This window comes from Adelges cooleyi, unplaced genomic scaffold (assembly GCF_023614345.1).
Source record: "Adelges cooleyi isolate 19-005CV unplaced genomic scaffold, UGA_ACOO_1.1 ACOO_flye_CR_arks_rails_tigmint_CR_PRNA_21, whole genome shotgun sequence".
Lineage (NCBI taxonomy): Eukaryota > Metazoa > Arthropoda > Insecta > Hemiptera > Adelgidae > Adelges > Adelges cooleyi.
The window spans coordinates 1,500,077-1,520,206 of NW_026095871.1; the positions used below are offsets into that span (position 1 = coordinate 1,500,077).

Consider the following 20,130-nt stretch of genomic DNA (forward strand, 5'->3'; position numbering starts at 1 on the left):
AATTTTATTAAAAGTAAAAAATTTAATTTGCTCTCCTGAATAATTTCAATGTTGGGACTTATAACAAGTGTGCGCGTTTGCCATCGAATTGATTACACAAATGTGTGTATTTTTTTTTTGTTTTGCCAATATACCGTTTTTCCACAATTATTGTTATTTAATCAACACTATATATTTGTATGTATCAACAAAGACCGAGATGTACGTGGCCAACGAAGGCGCATGGATGACATGGACTGTTTTGGCGTCATGTATTTTTTTTTTAAATGTTCCCAAAAAAACATTGGGGCACTATTGATGTGACGTTTTCAAAATTATAAGATACTTAATAAACCCGCGACGTCCTTGAAACAACTCACGTTCCACGGAGATATCCGAGCAAACTTTTGAGCAGGATTGGGTTTACCGAATTCATCACGTTTGGCTACTATAAAATAGCTGCTAAGGTTAATAATCAAGTCACATGTAGCAACAAACACATATGAGTTTTTCTAAATAATACTAAAATGCCGGCGGTCGATAACCGACGATCAATCCAGAGTGTGTATGTCAGCGTACATGGTATATGGTATGCAAGAAGAGAACATTTTAACTTGAACCGAATGTAGTATTAGGCGTTGCGTTAAGATTTATCATTTGTTCGCTGTCTTATATGCATACTTCGTTAGCAATGGGGATTTTTTGTAGAAACTTGTTGAAATTGTTTCCAAGCACTTGGGTTAAAAATTTGTTTTTTATATTGATATACTTACTAAACGTAATAAAAACGAAAATAATTGTAGATAAAAATGTGGTATTTTCTTTTAACGATCTACCTGCATTTTTGGGAGTTCCGTTGTACAACCGGTATGCATTAACGGGACTATAATTCTGTGAGTTTTAAAATAATCTACAATTAGTGAGCTTGATATTGGTCGTATTACAGAATAAAAAACACGGCGTTAGAGCAAGACAACAATATTAATACTAAAAGAACCCGTCTACACTACATATTCTAATGATGGTAGACCGATGCCTAAAAGAGATACCGTAGAAGGACATATTTTTATTTTATTTCATTTTATTCACACTAAATAGTATACTACGATTATATTCAAACTATTAACAAGTAGTTCAACTCCAAAAAATATAATACCGTAGATACAAATGATGCACAATGTATTAATCCTAAATTATGTGTTATTTGCATAGAAAACACTCGTAAATAATTAAACTGAAAACAAAATACCTACAATACTTTAAATTTTAACACCAGTACTTTAAGAAAGTGTTAAGAGTATACGATAAAATAGTTGAATGTATTGTAGTTAAGTGTAGTTACACCTTTATGATGGAATACAGTGAACAAATAATATATTATTTTAAACTTACACTTGTTTTGTAATTATGTGTTGCATGCACTACTATATATATAATAGTAAATAGTGAGATTAAGTGGCGAAAAACCCGGTTAGACAGCATAAGACACTTAGATACTCCAAAAGATTAACGGAAACGTTGATTACAACATTAAATCAAACATAATCGTCAATAACAAACCAAATAAAACCCAAACGAAAGATGTAAAAAAAAAATGATTAAAAACATTTTTTTTCCTATCGAATAAAACACGCGAAACAACTCTTTACTTCAATTTGTTGCTATTTTATTATGCTACTATCGTTTACTTAATATTTTTTTCTTTTGTTAATTTTCAACGAGCGGTTGTTAAATGGACAATGGTTGAAATGGTTTTTGATAAAGGTAGTCTAGCTGGAGCGCAGCCCAGAAGCTGTCTTGTTGAATTTATTCAACCTGAAAAAAATATCCGCAGAGGCCATCGACCGACATCTCCGTTGTTGTTCAGCTACTGCTAGAGTTATGTACATAATAGCGCGAATTGTCAAAAAAAAAAAAAAATTAGATATATATATATATATATTATATATAATTTGCTGACTAGCCGAGAAATATATTATTTTCCTAGCCAAAGATGAATCGTCAACGATAGCGGTAATGTAGAAAAGAAGATTGTTTTTCATATCACTAATCTGTGTTGTGGTCCACACACACAAACGGGCCTAGTGTGCACGCATTTATTAGGCAAATATATAATATTATATATACAGTATTTCGTAAACCGTACACAAACTTGTGTTGTATTATGGGAACGAGTGGTTTATGACGCATAATTCCAATGTAAAATATTCCACCTAGAATGCACACAAACTCGCACACTTATCAACAACAGGTAACATACTTGCGGAGGAGGTTATTTCGAGATGAATGAGCTAAATATTTTACGGAAAAATAAACAAAAATTGAAAGAAAAAAAAGAAAAAAAAACGACAATAAAATCCATATTTTGCGAACGTGATATCGGGTAACGCCATCTCATAATGAATATTAAAAAAAAAACACTCAGGTACTGCTAGTGCACGCGGTTCTATCTATTAACAAGGCTGCCACTGTGTGTCTTCTTCTATTGACACGTGTACAGTTGTGTTTTTTTTTTCAAGTTTTTTAACCAGTACAGCAATACTACAACGATTTTGTTTACGCCGCGATTTTTTCCAAAAAAAAAAACCATACTTTATAATGCGTCACGGACCGAAATACAAGTGCACACCATGGAAGGGTTTTTTTTTGGATTGAGTCCTAATAAAACGTATTTTTAAACATAATATTTTCCGATCAACGACCCGGCATAGTGTAATTTATGTGATTTCCAATCAACGGGGGCCACGGACAGCTTTGGATTTACAATCGTCGCGGCCGCATGCTTGTTGGTTTATAATATATTATTTTTATCGGTTACAACACAACACGAGAAGACGACTTACTTCCAGTGTTCGGAATATTAAATTATATACTTTTTATAATAAATGTTGTCACAATATTATTTTCAGTCGATTTTCCTGGCAGCTTTCGACGAACACCACTTGTTTTATTAGCTTTGTATTCTAAGTATAACGAATTGTATTATAGTATTTATGTAGTTATGTTAACTGAACAATGACGTCAACGTCAGACCACTAATATAATATATACACTCCACGACACACATAATAATAACAAAATAAGTCCATACTCAGAAAATGAACTTCATCTCCCGTGCACTCGAAATGGTCTGAGCCAATTAAGCTACATTGTAACTGATGAATTTCAAAGAAGAAGCTGAGGCTGCGGGATAAAAAATATAAACATTTCCAAGTATATTAAAATTACACAAAAAATGACACACCGTCGGTGTATGACGCTACAGCAACGGCATTACAAAATATTGGAAAAACTATGACGCCATGCAGGCGGGTAACGGACCGACCAGCAACGTATTCAAGAAATAAGTCGGGACCTTTTATTTTTTACATAGGTCCATTTCCCCCAAATAAAGTTCTACAGCTGTCCTTGAACGTTTTAATGTGCTATTGTAACCACGACGGGACGCCGCTATAAAATCAATGGCAAAAGGGAAATTATTACTGGCTTTCCTTCATTACATCCCAAATGATTATCGGAAAATGATTTTCAAAAAACCCGTCGAATCCAAGTACACAAAATAATCGTGTACGTTTCAAAAATAAAATAAAACACTTAAAGAGCGAGTACTTCACGTGGTAACGTTTTCGACTTAACGCTTCGACTGACACGAAATACCTGGGATACGAAAGGTGTTTCGACAATATTATAATATTATGTGATAGTTGAAAATACAACAGTTTATCTGACGCGTGCAAGGTCGTTTACCGCCTTCACCGTCTTCTTCTATAATTATAAAAGTAGAAGATACACTCTACATCAACCTTCCTACTTACAGGAAAACGAACAGAAAAAAACGCACAGTCAATGCTCCTCACTCGTACAGTAATACAGGAAAGCCATCCCGTCAGACGATTGTCGGATCTAAGTGGAATGCAGATGATATAGGAAACACTGATGCTCTACATTCTCATCCGAATCTCTGCCACAAAAATACTTTAATGATAGGTAAAAAAAGACCACTCGACATTGAAACTGCTGTTAAACTAAAAAAAAAAACTCGTTTAAAAATTAAATAGAATCGTTTTTAATCAATTCTATGACAAACGGTTCCGTTCCATTACGCATGTACCTAATAATGAGAATTTACAGGTGTACCATTTAAATATTCTACGCAAATAAAAAGTTAAGTTTTGTTTTAAATTATTATGAAAAATCGAAAACGCGTACTGTTACTAAACCTCATAAACAATTCGTTATATTATTATGTCACCAACAATACAACCAAAAGTAATTTATTATTAAACGTGTAACGTCAAACTGAAAATGCTTACACGCATTACACCGATTAAAATACAACAATAACCAAAATCCATTAATCGATTTCGATAGGCTTTTGACAAGTAAACAATTGTAAGTATAAAATATTAAAATGTAAGTAGGATTCCGATATAAATTCAAATGATTCACCTATTAATAGTTACCAACATATTATAACCCTTAAAAAATAGTATTATTACTTCTAAAAGTACACTATAAATATGAACATTATTATATGTATATAATTTGTTTTATTGGTACACAAAATATTTGTTCAGTTAGTTAAGTGTTGTATGTTAATTTTAGCCAGAATTAATTATTGCTGGTAAATTTCCTTAAGACATATAAACATCTATCGTCGTTTATTCTTGATATATTATCATGTAGTTTAAACAATTATTATGTATGTTCTCTGTAAACCTTTCTTTCAACATTACCCATGAGAATCTAACCTATTCGTGCAAAGTTATAGCACATGATACTGTGAATTGTTATGTTTATCATTATCACGTGGGTTCCGCAAAAACATACAGAATACTATTTGAAGAAACAACACCCGTACCAGCTGAGACTTTTCGAATTATTTGCATCCGCATTATAACAAAAGCTCTACAGTCGATTACATAACGCAAACTTCGTTATGAGTTATGAACGAACTCAGATCAAGAACTTATCCGGCAACCCTAAATATTATTCCAACAGAAACTAGCGGAGAGAGACCTACTTCAAAACAAGTATTAATTTTAAAATAAATCAATAATAATAATATTACTATTATTATCGTTGTACATAATAAACATACAATTGTTTCATGCAAATAACTCAACTGAGAACTGAGATAGCATAGCTAAAAAAAAAAAATTACAAATTGTAATTAATACAAATAAAACCACATCAAATCTTATCTATTTTATACCTTTTACATGATTTATTGTGTATTCGTATAGGTTTACCATTAACACAGAAATAATAGTTGGTATGCAAAGATTAGAGAAAATTAAATAAATAAATAACTGTTGAGGTAATACAAGTGTTCGCCGTTAAAAGGACGCTACCCACCCGTAATTAATCCAAGAAAAATGGTTTTGCGAGGGACAAGAATGTGAGGGCGGTATTTAGAGTGCAATTTTTACAATGGATAAAGAAGAACTTTATCTACGGGGTAGCGTTTTTAGTTGTTTGATAACTTAAGCACAATCGAAATTATTTATTCGTAAATATTCATTTTATAATAATTATAGCTAGTCAATCATAATATCTTCTACCCTGTCTTCTGTAATAAAGAGTTGAGTTCGCGAATCACAATGAAATATTCGAAAAATAAAATACTAAATTAATAGGATACTGCGACTTGAAATAACAACTAATATTAAAAAATGATTAATACTTGGAAGGCGTTATTGTTATTTACACAGACAAATTATGTAAATAGTGTAAACTAATAATAAATTACATGAAATATTGCATTAATTTTAAATATTTTATGTTTTAATATAAAATCTTTTTGATACATTAATTAATTTCTATCGAAATATAGCAGTTGTGTAGCGTAAAAAAACAGAAAACCAATTTAGCAGCTTGTAGAGTTATTAGCTTTTCATAACAAGTATTGGATTTTACCCTGTAGAATACGAACCCTCTTGAAACGAAACGCCATAAAGTGGGGTTGTTTTTTCGCAGAACGGCGTGTTTTCGAAAAAGTACCCCCTCAGCTTTTCACCAAAGCTCAAAACCACCTGCTACGGAGGCCTCTCGCGCTACACGCCCACCAATCAATATAATAAATACACCAGTCAGTGTAGAGCAACAAGAGAATAAACAGCACAACAAATCCGAAATTACTGAAAACAAATTAATTAATTACAATAGTATTGAAACGTTCAAAGCGGGTCACAATTATTACTTTTCGTTCCAAGAAATGTTAAGGAATTCATTTGGAAAGTCTCTAAATGTACTTTTATCCATTTAGAAGTAAAATTAAAAAGCTAAAATAAATTAATTTGTACGTCAGAAACAAAGCGCCATAGTGTTAATGTCAAACGCCTGAATTCTCCTTTGTTTCTCGAGTTTATTGCCGAGTGAAAAACAAAATCTGTACATACATACAATATCCAGCACCGGTACTGCAATTACAATTCCTCCATTAGCGTTTCAGACCAACAGTTCCTTTTAGCTTTTACTCCACGTGAAAGGTTCAAATAAAGTAAAAATAATTAGGAATTTCAGTTGGTTTACCACTATCTTGTTTCTATTAATTTTTAACTACCAACCATACAACATACAAATTACCTCATATTCGTCCTCCTATTCGGTTTACGATTTCTCTTAACAAATAAAAACCAAATTGATACAAAAAAAAATCAAGACATAACTAGTAGAAAAAAATAAATCAAAAATATGTATTAAGAGTTTTATGAAAAGAATTAACGACGATGTCTTGTTCACTAAAATATCCCACTGGGCTACGGCATAGAAAAACCGTACTCTTCAAAATATAGGTAATTTATAAAATAGTAACGTAGTTAACTATGTTTTTAATGTGGTCATCGACGAATAAAGTAATCAAGAGACTTAATTCGTGTATTTTGTTCAATGTCTACATAAACAAATTCTAACGGCGTCCCCTTTTAGTAACAAGCATCAATATTATAAGGATTTATTATTTAGAGTAACTTAAAAAACGATATTGATTGTTATTTGTTACAAACGTCAAACTTGGTCATAACAACATTGTGAAAATATATTTTTTGCAAATCATGTACAAACAATAGAACAATAACAAAAACTACTTAAGTTTCAAAAAAGACTTACGACCAAAACTGATAAAGTATTGATTTTATAATAATGTAAATTGTACCGTTTTCTATTGATATCTTCGATCACAGTATCTATTCATTAGAAATCAAAGTCAAAAAATACTTTCTGAAACATGAGTTGAAAAAAATGTGTTCATCTCCATCCAAAAATCATTTTTTTATCTAAACCGCAGCGTAGGCATTAACATGTTAGAATGGAAAAGAGGCAATTACTTTTATAAATTTTAACTTAACTTGTGCGGCGCGTTTTGAAAGTATAATCGCGGAGCGAAGAATGGACAAATGTTATTGTAAACGTAAAATACATCAATTAGATCAGTTAAGATATAAAAATATAATTAAACAATAATACGTCCGATTACAATACACACATGAAAGTACGCGAGGAAGTTAATATTTAAATTTCAACCACGACAAGCTGTCAGACCAACAAATCATAGTAGATAGAAGATAAACATTAAAAAAAAAAAAAACCATTATTTTGAGTTTTCTCTTTCTAATTTTTTGAAAGGTTATAATTTTCAAAAATATCGTTACCGCCCGTCCAAAAACCATTGCGAAAAATATCAAAACAAGAACGTTAATATTGTTAACTGCACGCATAGTGCGTTGTTTGTAGTACACACTGTTATAATTGTACACATTAGTATACAGTTTTGGACGTTAATTGGCCAATAATTATTAGGTGTAGCAGCGTGAAATCCGCAAACATTTGCTGCACACACACACACACACCACGGTTTATCATCAGGTTAGTGTTTAAAACAAATCGTATAACACGCTAGCAAGCCCGGTAAAGCAGCCAACGGACGAGTTGAACAGTCGATAAGATTAGTCACGTCACATGTTTTGTGAATACCATTGCTGTTGCCTGTGTGCAGAACACACGCGATAGGTCCGCTGGGAGATTTGTTAATTTTTACTCTCTCATAAGCTATACCGCCCGGTTATAACGTGTACAACATATAAAACAAAACCATGCAAAATCGTCTTAGTATATATTAATAATAACAGTATAAAAAAACGACATGTAGTCTATAATATTCTATTTAGTATCGGCCGGCGATTTTCACAGTTCAACAGATTATAAATTATAATAATATAAAACGGGGGCGGAATAGTGCACAATGCTAATACTATGTAATGGGTTTTTTTTTTTCGTAGGCGCATCGTCGGGTCGGTCAAGAGGGGGTGGTGGGACCTGTAATATTAATGCAGCGACAATCACTGTCTCGCGGTCGTAGACATAATAATTTATACATTGCATTATTATTTAAACATACACAAATATATATATAAGCGAATTTAGCATAATGTCATTACGTTTGAGACAGTGCGAATGTACTATGAGAGTGTGGTGCATGCAAACCGTATAACATCATCATTACATAAAACGTGCGCTACACAAACTCACAAATGTAGTGTGGTATAGGTCAGTTACACGGCTAATGTTATTACACAATGCAATGCCGAGTACGAGCTGTGTGGTCATATATTATTGTAACGCGCCACGACGGCCGTTTTTTATTACTTTTATACAGGGTAGCGCTAAAAAAAAAGGGTGTTTTTCCAACAATAATTTTGTTGTTTTTTAAACATGAAAGAAATGTATAGTATCTACCAAGTTTTGCGAGTTGTCAGAGAAATACTCCCCGACAATGTCCGTCGTCTCCACGTTTTGGCGATGTTCATTACCCCCACGGTCACCAGATCTATGTATATTATGCGGGACATATTTATACGGGGTTACCACTTACCTCAAGTTGAGAGTCTACCTTCGTATAGGAATATTGAAAAACGTGCGTTAGTTTTGCGTCACCTATACTATATTAACATAGATCCCTCCGAGTGGAAAACAAAATCATTACCCATGTCCGCCGATTTTTATAAATTATTATCATAATGTATATGGTATATTTGCTATTTGATTTATATATACTATATATATATATATTAGTTGTTAATCAAAACGTTTTGACCGACACGATTGTCCTGCGTTAAAGCCGAATAACGTTAAATAATTGGCAGCGCGCCATAAAAAACAAAAAACAAAATTGTATATAAAATATTAATACAATTTGTTGTCTTTTACGGCGGTAGTACTAGGCTAGACCTTGGAAAGAGGTTGGTTACAACAAGACGGACTCTCATTAGTCAGATTTGGTTTAGAGAAATAAAATTTTATTAGTAACAAACAAATAATCGAGATTAAAAATGACAACATTCATAAAAGAGCGCAAGACCTTTCCACGTTAATAAATAATGCAAAATTGTAGAATGAAATGAAGTAACCGTTAACGAATAAGACAAAGTTAAATATGATTTTTTTTCTAATAAAAAATGTTTTTATAACTGAAATCTTTTAAGCACAAATATTGTTGTTTTTTTTCTATAATGTAAGTGCATTTATGTTCTTCTCAATTGTTTACAATTACACCCACTTTACTAAATTATTATATCATACCTTACTGGAAAACCGTTTGCTTTACTATTCTTTGCTAGGGAATAAAACATCTGGCGCCATTATATATAATTGATTAAACACTTTAGATTATTCTATACTACTTATAAAGTATAATACGAAAATGAAAATACAATGTGTTTGTTTTAAAATAAACATGATCAGGAAATAATTGTATTATAATGTTTTTTCCTACATTAAAATTCTAAACTGATTTTAGCTTATGATAGATTGCAGAAACTTTAAAATGTCTATAGTAAAACGAAGTAAAACTTATTTTTTTTTTTTATATTGTTTTGTCATTTTTTATAGTTAAGTTTAAATTACGCCGACCTTTTTTTTTTTTTGTTTTTACTTCCACGCGAAAATATTCCTTGAAAATATTGTTTTTACAACGATAAGTTTTTTATTTTTTTATGTTTGTTTTGTTCTACACCCACGATAACTTTTTAACCGTTGAATTAATTTTTTATACTATATAAACAATGTGTGAATCAGAAATAATTTTCTAAATGTACTGGATTTAAGGTCAAACGTCGAAAAACTTTACACCTTCTTTTTAAAAAAAAAATCCTCATTTACTTAACATAAACCATGAAAATTATAAACCCTACATCTCATTGGGTAAAAAAACTTTTTTCTTTTTCTTCGCCTTATTTCCCTAAAGACCTACTATAATGTTAGTAATGAGGACGAGTGAGTACGACAGTTTTTCAAAATATTTACCCAAACAAAAAACTCCCTCTACAAAAGGAAAAATTCTGCTATGTTAAAAACATTACAGTGCTAACACAACCGCAATTGATTAGCTAATTGTCAAATAAAATATGCATTTATGTACTACGTTTATGTGTTCATGTATTGCATTAATGAATGCTATTCTTGTAATATATTTAAAAACAGACAAAGCGTATCGTTGAAAATTAAAATAGCGTAAAATCGATAATAATTAATTGAAATAGTATAAAAATAAGTATGAACTTAATCGTTTATAATATAAACTAAACGGATTATCCGTATCTTTATATTTCCACGAGGGTACTTATACACGTAATTTATTACATTACAACCACCTTATAAGCGTTTAAAATAATGAGTTATCAAAAATTGATTAATAAAAACAATTTTGTCTTTCAAACAAAATTTGTTTTACACCACTGCGGACGGGCCGTCCCGCAATTTCCTATGACGATAATATCACGACTTAAATCTCCGCCAAACGTTTCACACATCGATCACCACGATTATTAAATATTAATATTAGACAAACCAATTATGTACGTATACATATAATAGTATGGGAAGAGTTCGACTTTATTTTTTATCAGCCGCCGTTCGATTCGTGACCGAATGAAAAATTCGAGGTGGATTTTTTGATGTACGTTTTGTTGTCAAATCGACGCCGACATGACAGTTTTTTTTTTTTATTATTATTATGGCTAAAAAAACACTCGAAGCTTCGTGTGAAGTACCGACGACATAATATAATAATAATGTTACAACGTAGTAATACATTTTGATTCGGCTTAGTACATTGTTTACGTGTTAAGTATATAATATTAATACATCGTTTATTGTCAGCGACTAATTATTAATGTTTCGTGATGACTATACATGCGGTGTCCCGAGAGTTTTGATAACAATTAGTCGCTAACGACCGAAAAAAAAATTGCTCAATAACGAGATTGGTAATGACCATATTTTGGCAAATGAAAAATCATAGGTCCATAAATACGGTTTACTGAACTGGCCAAGCGGTAATAAAACTCGAGTTGTTTTCGAACGGGGAGAAAACGTCATGCGCATGGGTACGTTTTTCCAAAAGGGGGCTGAAGGCGATTATGTAATTCCATATACCTGTTCGTTAATCGAATTTTTGAAAAAAAAAATATAATAATTTTCGCTCCTCCGTGTAACAAAATAACCGGGTTATAGGCATACTTGATAACCTTAATAGTTTAAAATTATTGAAATTTCATTGATAAACCCATAAAAAAAAAAAAAGTCTACACAATAAAAATTGTAATATAGATCACTTTCCGTAAAACGCTTGTACAATTTCTTGTTTTGATATATTGCTGTTATTGTTGATCGTGTAAATACAGTGTAGTATATTATGCATTTATATTTTTATTTTGTACATTTTGACTAATTAATTACGGAAATCGTCAAGTTGGCCTGTTGACGCACAGCAAAACAAAATGGGTAATTGAATATTTATAGATTCAAGAATAATACACAGAAAAGATTTTATTATAAAAACAAATATTTACGAAACAAATGAACCACCTAATCTAAACGGTTCAGCAGAATGATTCGTTTATTTTGTTGAAAAAAATTAATTTGGCAAACAATGACTTAAGTTGAGTTTTAAGAAAATGATTTCATCAACTTGAAATTTTTACCAAGGTAAATAATAATAAGTTAAATAATAAAATTAAAATACACAAATTTTATTGTAATGAAACAATTTTATTTTTAATTTTGCTGTTTACTACCTTGCTTGACGTCACGTTAAAAAAATTGTATGTTAAATGGATGATAAATAAATTTCACCTTTAGAATAATTAAAGGAGGCCTATTCAATACTTATAAAGTTCTCCTTGGACTACAAAAGCAACATTTTTTAAGAAATGTTTATTAGAAATTACATTTTTTCACATAATATTACGACATACCAAAAATTTATTAGATAACGTTTTTATTAGTTTATACTAAAGAAATAATTACAAAGAAAATATTTGGTATAAAATAATTTTTATTCGATATTATGACAATAAAAGTTAAAAATAAAACATTTTTATTAACTAGTAAGGGTATAAACCTTTTTATGTCTATAGTCAATAATTAAAATACAAGCCTTGTATCAATGTATAATCGATTCGGATTACATTAATAAGCGTTTATTTAATTTACTTATTGATTAAAACCGTTAAATGTTTTTTTTTTTTTTTTAATTCTATTATTTAGCGGCACCAGATTTTTTTACTTGTATGGATGGAAGAAAAAAAACCCGTTTTTGGTCCATTATTGCGACTATCGGATTTCGCATGACGATGCATTGTGGCAGTATATGTATAACTGAATTTTAACAATGGACACAATATAACATAACTGTGACTAAGAGGGTGAATAAAAAACGTGTTGCCCGTGCATATATTGAGATTTTCGTGGGCTAGGCTAACATTTTGAATGTTAACGTTATCCCTAGCTCATATTCGAGGACAATGCACTCCTCTTTTTTACACATCTCATAAATACCATTAAAAATGCTAGAGCAGATGATCTCATTGTTCTACTGTGCGGGAATACAAGAAAAAAAATCACAGAAGGTCAAAAACACCATCCCCGACGAAAATAAAATTGCGAAACTATAAATTTCACAATTGCTTAACTATTGCACGTTTAGTGAATAATAATAAGCCTTTGCACTCCGTTATTTTATAGCCGTCACTCTGCAATATAGCTTCCGCCTGTCAAATAATGATACAACCTATCTTGACTGTTATATAGAAAATTAATTGTATAATATTATCGTCTATCTAACAATTTTATCTAACAATTACATCGCCAAAACATATCGGTTACTTTGACCCGGATAATGTTATCAACATAGTTCTTTTTAGCGCTCACATTTTGCCAATGTTTTATGATTTTTTTTTTTGCTCGTCTGTTTCAAAACTTTTTATAATAATTTTGATTTTTTTTTTTTGGATTTGTGGTTTATTTAAAAAAAAATTATTTAAAAAACGGTATTATTGTGAAAAAAACAAATAATTTATTATTTGATTAACAAAACAATCAAGGAGCATGATGGCGTGGAAGCGGAGTACAATGTACAACTATAAACGTGCATTTATTTCCAATAATTTATTCGGTCTGACACATGAGTAGTTTTTTTTTTTTGACTACTCAATAAAATTTGTACGTCACGTGCTCGCTTGACCTTTGTGTTTTTCATTCCTAATGACCCCCACCAAAATTTCGCAAACACTTGCAATATAATATTTAACAGTTTAATATGAATGGCTTCTAAAATGTATGTAATACGCACAAACCTACTTAACATTACTAAAAATACGCACTACCGGTTATACAACTTAATTTTCAAGATTATATTTCACTCATTACTAATATAATCGTAATCAGATTTAAAATAGAAAAACAACATTAACTTTTAATTTACGTTATAATTAAATGCTTTATTCAGCACTAGCCAACCAAAACAACTATGTTATATATACATATATTATACTAATTATTCTAAAATAATTAAATAACCATGCAAGATTGCATTTACATAGTTTTAAGTTACACGGAGCATGTTATAATAAGCGGCACCGGTTTCAGTCAAAACTCATTTTAACCGATTATTCGGGTAATTCAAATTAAACAACTAATAATATAATACTTGGGAACTGACGGTTAAAAAAGAAATGTACATAATATAAATATAAATAATGTACGTCCAAATTAAAAAAAATCATAGCTAATACATAGTTAAACAACAACGGTGTTATATAATAAATTCAATTAAACCCATTCGGGAATAGTTTTACACCAGATAATATCGACAGTGCAATGTATTTAATATATATATATATATATGTAGCGTTTAAATTGAATTTGCCAAACAAGAATCATCGGTTCTTATCAGTTTCGGGCAGGGAATAGGTTTCCGCCCGTTATAACACATGCAAAAAAACGAGTTTAAATATTTTAATTTTTTTTTTCAAAAATATTTTTAATGTACGAGAGCGAAAACTACAAATTTACTATATTAAAACGGTATTCGCACACGTTATAATAGTATTTAATGTATATATATATATATATATGGTTTTTTTTTTTTGTTAACCTTTAAATACTAGCGTTAGTTTTATATTTTGTAAATGTCGTTTTCCCCACCAAAACACACCACGCTCAAACAAGAATGCACCTTTTACCCATTGTCGCAAAACGACCCAATGTCAATGTGCAACTTACTATCTTCATCCCCCAACCCACATACAACAACAACAACAGGCCTATCCAGAATCAACTTCTAGTCCACCGTCGCCGTACCTAACCGTACCTTTTTTGTCGGGTCAACACAAGGGATGTTTTGAGACGCGGCGGTGGTGGTGTAGACGAAGTAAAGGCGGGGGCGAGATGGCGGCTGTATAGTACCGGCTGCTGCTGCTGCTGCTGCTTCGCAAAATAACAACAAAAATACGCATAGGGTAGTACTTAGTTTTGTGCGCAGGGTAAGAAACCAGTTTATCATTTTTGACCCTGACCAAGAAAGATAAATCGTTATTTTTCCTACGCATTTCGGACCACGGCACTCTTCCTGCACACGCTGACGGTTATCGAGTATTACAGGGCAGCTGTTATTGTTACTATATATATATATTACTTTTTGCCACCGATAACAATACAGACGGCGGCGGCGGACATTACCGTTAACACATTTCGATAAAATCTCAGACACGCGAACGCGACATTGAGCACCTATTTATTTTCCATGAAAACGATACAAGGTCAGAAATAATTTTGTTATTTTTTTTTTTTTGTTATTACCTACGCGTCCGCCGTGCAAACAACGCCGATAATATTAATGCACGTTTCGGTCGAAGGGCTGCAAAACGCAAAAACGCCGGTGGAAAATTATTAATAACGACAACAATAAATAATACTCGGTATCGAATTTTCAAGTTCGGAGAATACCGTTTTCGGTGTTTTTCGACGTTAGTTAATTTATTCAATAATAAACAAACGGGAAAAAATAAATATATATATATAATAATATATACACCGTCGGGGTGTCGGCGGCGGATGGATGCTGGTTAAAAAATAATAATAATTGAAACCTCTCTCCTCTGCCGCGAGCCAAGTAATAACGGGAAAGCCGTGGAGATCAGTCTTTCGTTTTCCAAATTTAATTTAATTTGAAAGGGCCTGTTTAAGCCGAACGCGAATGGAGGCGAATATGAGAGAAACAGAGAGAATAATAAACTTCACTGGCAGGCACACACACACACACACACACATTAAAAAACAGCTTTCAAGTCGAACTACAAAGTATCCATGTTTTACACTACTACAGTCAAGAACAATAATATAAGAAATACACTTCTTTCTGCTGCACATTGTTGTACCTACTGCGGGTTAAAACGCGCTATTTCAGGCGTGCTTCCAGGAAGCCCGAAGGTTGGCGCCGAGAATCTTAAATTTCATCAAAACGTCGCCAATAGCTCCGAAAACCAGACAACAGAGGTGAACGCGATCCGTTTTTTGCCTGGCAGAAAATGTATTTTTTCCCCTTCAAACTGACATATTTTTTATCTAAAATAATTTGATTTACCAATGCTTTTGGCGAATAATTCGAATATAACAACATTATTTTGTGCTTACCAGCAGCATTCGGCGGCTGTCACTATTCACCCTTACCACAGAATATCACTATCATCAATCGCAATACCAAACGCACGGTCGGGGTGTAAGCAACAAGTTGTACACCACGCTAGTAGCACAATATTTATTCGTTATTATTTCTCTGTGAAGAAAATAAACATAAAAACAAACCCGGGGAGGAAAAAAGTCCACAATTTCACAGATTCCTAATAAACGTGTTCAATAGGACCAAAACGAAAATTTGTAATTCCAAAGTCTTTAGTTAAATGGTAATAAAATAATAAAATACAAAAGAATACCCTTCACCGCAAAATATTTTATAATATTCTTAATTGAGATGGGCTTCTTAACAACACTAATAAATTCGAGCCATTTATGTTATTATAAACAAAAAACCACATTGTTAATGCAAAATGTTCGTTAAAGCAAAAAATAATAATGTTCTTTAATTTTTATTATTTTATTACACAACTATATATATATATTCCACAAGTGTTTCTCGGGTTATTTCTAGAACAGTTTTCAATTTGCTAAAATGCATTCCATTAGTGAATCGAAATTACTTTAACTCATTACATTATGTGCTAATTATTTTATTATTAATAATTAACAAAACACATGTACATAATCTAGCCGAGCAGACAAAATTCTAAGGGTAAATCAACTAAAATGTTGTACTATATTTATATTTATAAATATATTTTTGTATAATCTAATAATATATTGTTAGTTTAACTAGGTATAATAGAAATTTTTGTTTAAACTACGTGCTCTCTATATATGTAACCATTTTTTTCTCTACCACTTCAATTTTCATTGGGCAGTTACAGTCAAATTTTCTATAAAACTAGACTATTAAACATTTGTTATACAACGAAAAAGTACACCCACTTGTTAGATGTGAACAATACATTTGACAGTTAAAAACTAGTTGTAGAATAGTAATTAACTAATTTTTTACTAAATTGTATTATTGAATGTTACAGTTAGATATATATATATAAATATTTTCTAAATATAAGATCTACTATGTAATACTGAAGAAAAAAAAATAACTGATAAAAAATAGTCTAAATCCTAACAGTACATAAAATTAAAAAGGTATTGCAAACCATTAGCTATCACTTATCAACAATAAACATAAAAATTAATTATTTTGTTATTCAATCCAGAACTTATCATTAAACTATTGAATTGAGTTTAATTTTTTGTTTATTTTAACGGCAAATATGTATAACACATATTTATGATATTTAATAATTACTAATTTTACAAAATTATGTTTACTTTTAAAACTAACATTAATTATTAGTTTTATTTTGCTTAAAATAAAACAATAACATCCAACTTACCTATTTGATTCATTAAAAAAAGTACAAACTTATCCTTTCAAATGAACGCATCAATCAAACAATAGAATAGTACAACTCAAATAGACAAAATCATCTATTAATATTCTACATATTCAATTAAGTGTTTCTGCATTATACTTAAGAAGTTTGAATAAACATCGCCTAATAATGATAATTTATTGTTCATTGTAAATTCTAACAGGTAATGTTTTAATAATGCTTAACTCTTATCAACAGTAATGAACGAAAATAAATACTTGCGTTCTTCTAACAAGAATAATATTAATGTTTTATAAAAAAATCAATCTAATTTTTTTTTTTTTTACTAACACTTAAACTAATTCAAAAACATTTTTCAGTTTTTCTAAACGATACTTAACGTTACAGAAAAACAAATAATATTTCACAATAATTTTCCTATACGACTACTCCGATTCTATAATCTAAGGTCACAAGTATCAGCTCACTAATCAATTTAACACTTATTGTGATTAATAATAAATATTTTTCAATAAAATGATAAATGTACTTGGATACCTACACATACAAAAACACCCACCTTACAATTGAAAAGAATAATGACAAAAACAAATTTATCCCAGGATCCATATAAATTGTATACCTTCATATCTCGCTCAGCACACTCAACATTGGAACAATAAATACACAAAAGATAAGAAAATATTTAACATCAATAGTTTTTCTAGAGGTTTACTGAACATCACACTGTTTATATGTTATTACGGGATTTGAGACTGTCAATAATTTATCTTAACAAACCTAATGGGTGTGTTGACAGCCGAGAACAAACGGACAATGTGTGTTATTCGAATATTAATAACTGTTATCTACAAACCACTAGTCAATAGTATCCAGAATGGTTTAAACTGAAATATAATATTATATAATATAAATTTGTACTCACCAGCATTGCCGACAGTGAACATGTGCAGCCATAGCAAGAATATGTGTACGAACGGGGTAGTCGCCATAGAAGAGGCACATCGGAGCGACTTCTTCTTGACAATCGACCGGGTTCACAACACAAGAAAATCCGTTTTATTAAAACACTCCCATGGGATTTTCACGGATAAATTTGTATTTTCGTTTTTAAGGCACCAATTTTATGGCCCGTGAAAAAATATTTTCCAAGCGGTACCGGGCTGCCGTACCGGTCCGCATTAACAACGACACTTTAGGACGCACTTTACACCGACGAGAGAAATTCAATATAACTGTTGATAATATTTTTCGGATCACAGGTTTTTTTCTTAGCGGTCGAGGCAAACGTGATGGACGTTTTTTCAAAAATCGGCTAGACTACAAAAATCATTTCCAACAAACTGGCGGCCACGGTCGTACTTGCGGCCGTCGTCCGGCTCACGGCAATATCCGAAACGGGGAAACGGGTTAAGAGAGTATGTCGAAAAAAATTTAGAAAATCAAAAAAAAATATATCGCGGCACCGAAACGAGTAACTTAGCCGCAAAACGTGTAAACAAAAACAAGTATACAATAACAATAATAGTAATATCAACCGAATATTGGTGTTCCGACGACGGCCGATGCGCGCGCACACTCATACACTGGCGGCTGATCCGAACTGTGAAGGCAACATTATTATTGTCACACATACACCATAATAATATAACCGTACAATATCATGTGCGCGCACTCACACCGCTGCGAGCACACGGCGCAAATACGCCGCATGAGAAAACATGTTATCACTCAACGCTGCACGGTGTGTGTGATAAGGCGTTACCGTTTGCCGTGGCGCCATCTACCGGTGGCCAACGCGAAACAACGATGGAACGGACGTGCACAGAAATCCAAAAGCACAAAGCGCGTTTTTTTCCCTACTATTATACGAGTAAATGAATTTTACTCGGTCCTTGAATTATTATTATCGTAAACGGTTGTCGTTGACATTGGCAAACTTCTTTTTTACAAAAAAAAAATATATACCATCGGATAATTATTGGGAAGTGTTGGTTTGGGGCGCGCGGATCAGCGTGAAATTTCTTGAAAAAATATCATATAGTAAGTATTTGTTTGTCAGTTTTGAAAGATATGCTATATAAACTACCACTTGTATACCTAAATGTGAATTATTTTTAATTTATTATTATTATCGTTATCATCATCAAGCTCAGGGCCCAACGCTGCCATCATAAAATGATGGTTTAATTCTTATTATTTTTTTATGCTCTTTTATGTTAACGTTTGTGGTATTAGCATTAGTTGCATTGCCTACTAAAATCAAATGTTTTTTTGTATAACTTAAAAATATCAATGTTCAAATTGTCGTATTACTTGTATGCACTTATTTTTTTTTTCATCTATAAAAATTATGTCATTCGATTGATTAGTATATTATGCTGTGTTGTATTGGCAACTCAAATTAATGGACAGCTCGCCTTATATTATTTTGTTGATAAAGTTGTTTATTTATTTATTATATATATTGGCCCATCAGCAATATGTTAATTATCCTACTATACATTTGTTTCGTATATTTTGGTAAACAAGGTAAAAAAATAGACCTCTTCTCCTGACCCTCTTACCACTAATTAATTTATTATAAAAAACACAAGAAGGCGAATGAGCCAATATTATCTCTATTTCGGTGTATAATATTCTAGCATATTTTCAATTGCTTGCTTAATCATTTAAGCTCATACGTTTTTAGTTAGCTTTATTTTTTTAATGCGCGTTTTCTATTTCTTTTGTAATCTTTATATTGTAATCTTTGAGTATTGTAAAAAACACAATATTGAACAAATTTTGTCCTGATATTTTTTTTTGTTTACGAAAAAATATCTTT

General features: G+C 31.3%; 1 protein-coding gene across 1 annotated transcript in view; it reads right to left on the reverse strand.

Moving 5' to 3' along the window:
* Positions 1–18,896, reverse strand: part of LOC126834102 (protogenin B-like) — a 41,667-nt gene extending 22,771 nt beyond the window's left edge. The window contains exon 1 of the mRNA XM_050565789.1: positions 18,229–18,896. Coding sequence (XP_050421746.1) covers positions 18,229–18,295 — 67 coding nt within the window. The 5' untranslated portion in view covers positions 18,296–18,896. The remainder of the gene's footprint in view (positions 1–18,228) is intronic.
* Positions 18,897–20,130: the final 1,234 nt, after the last annotated feature.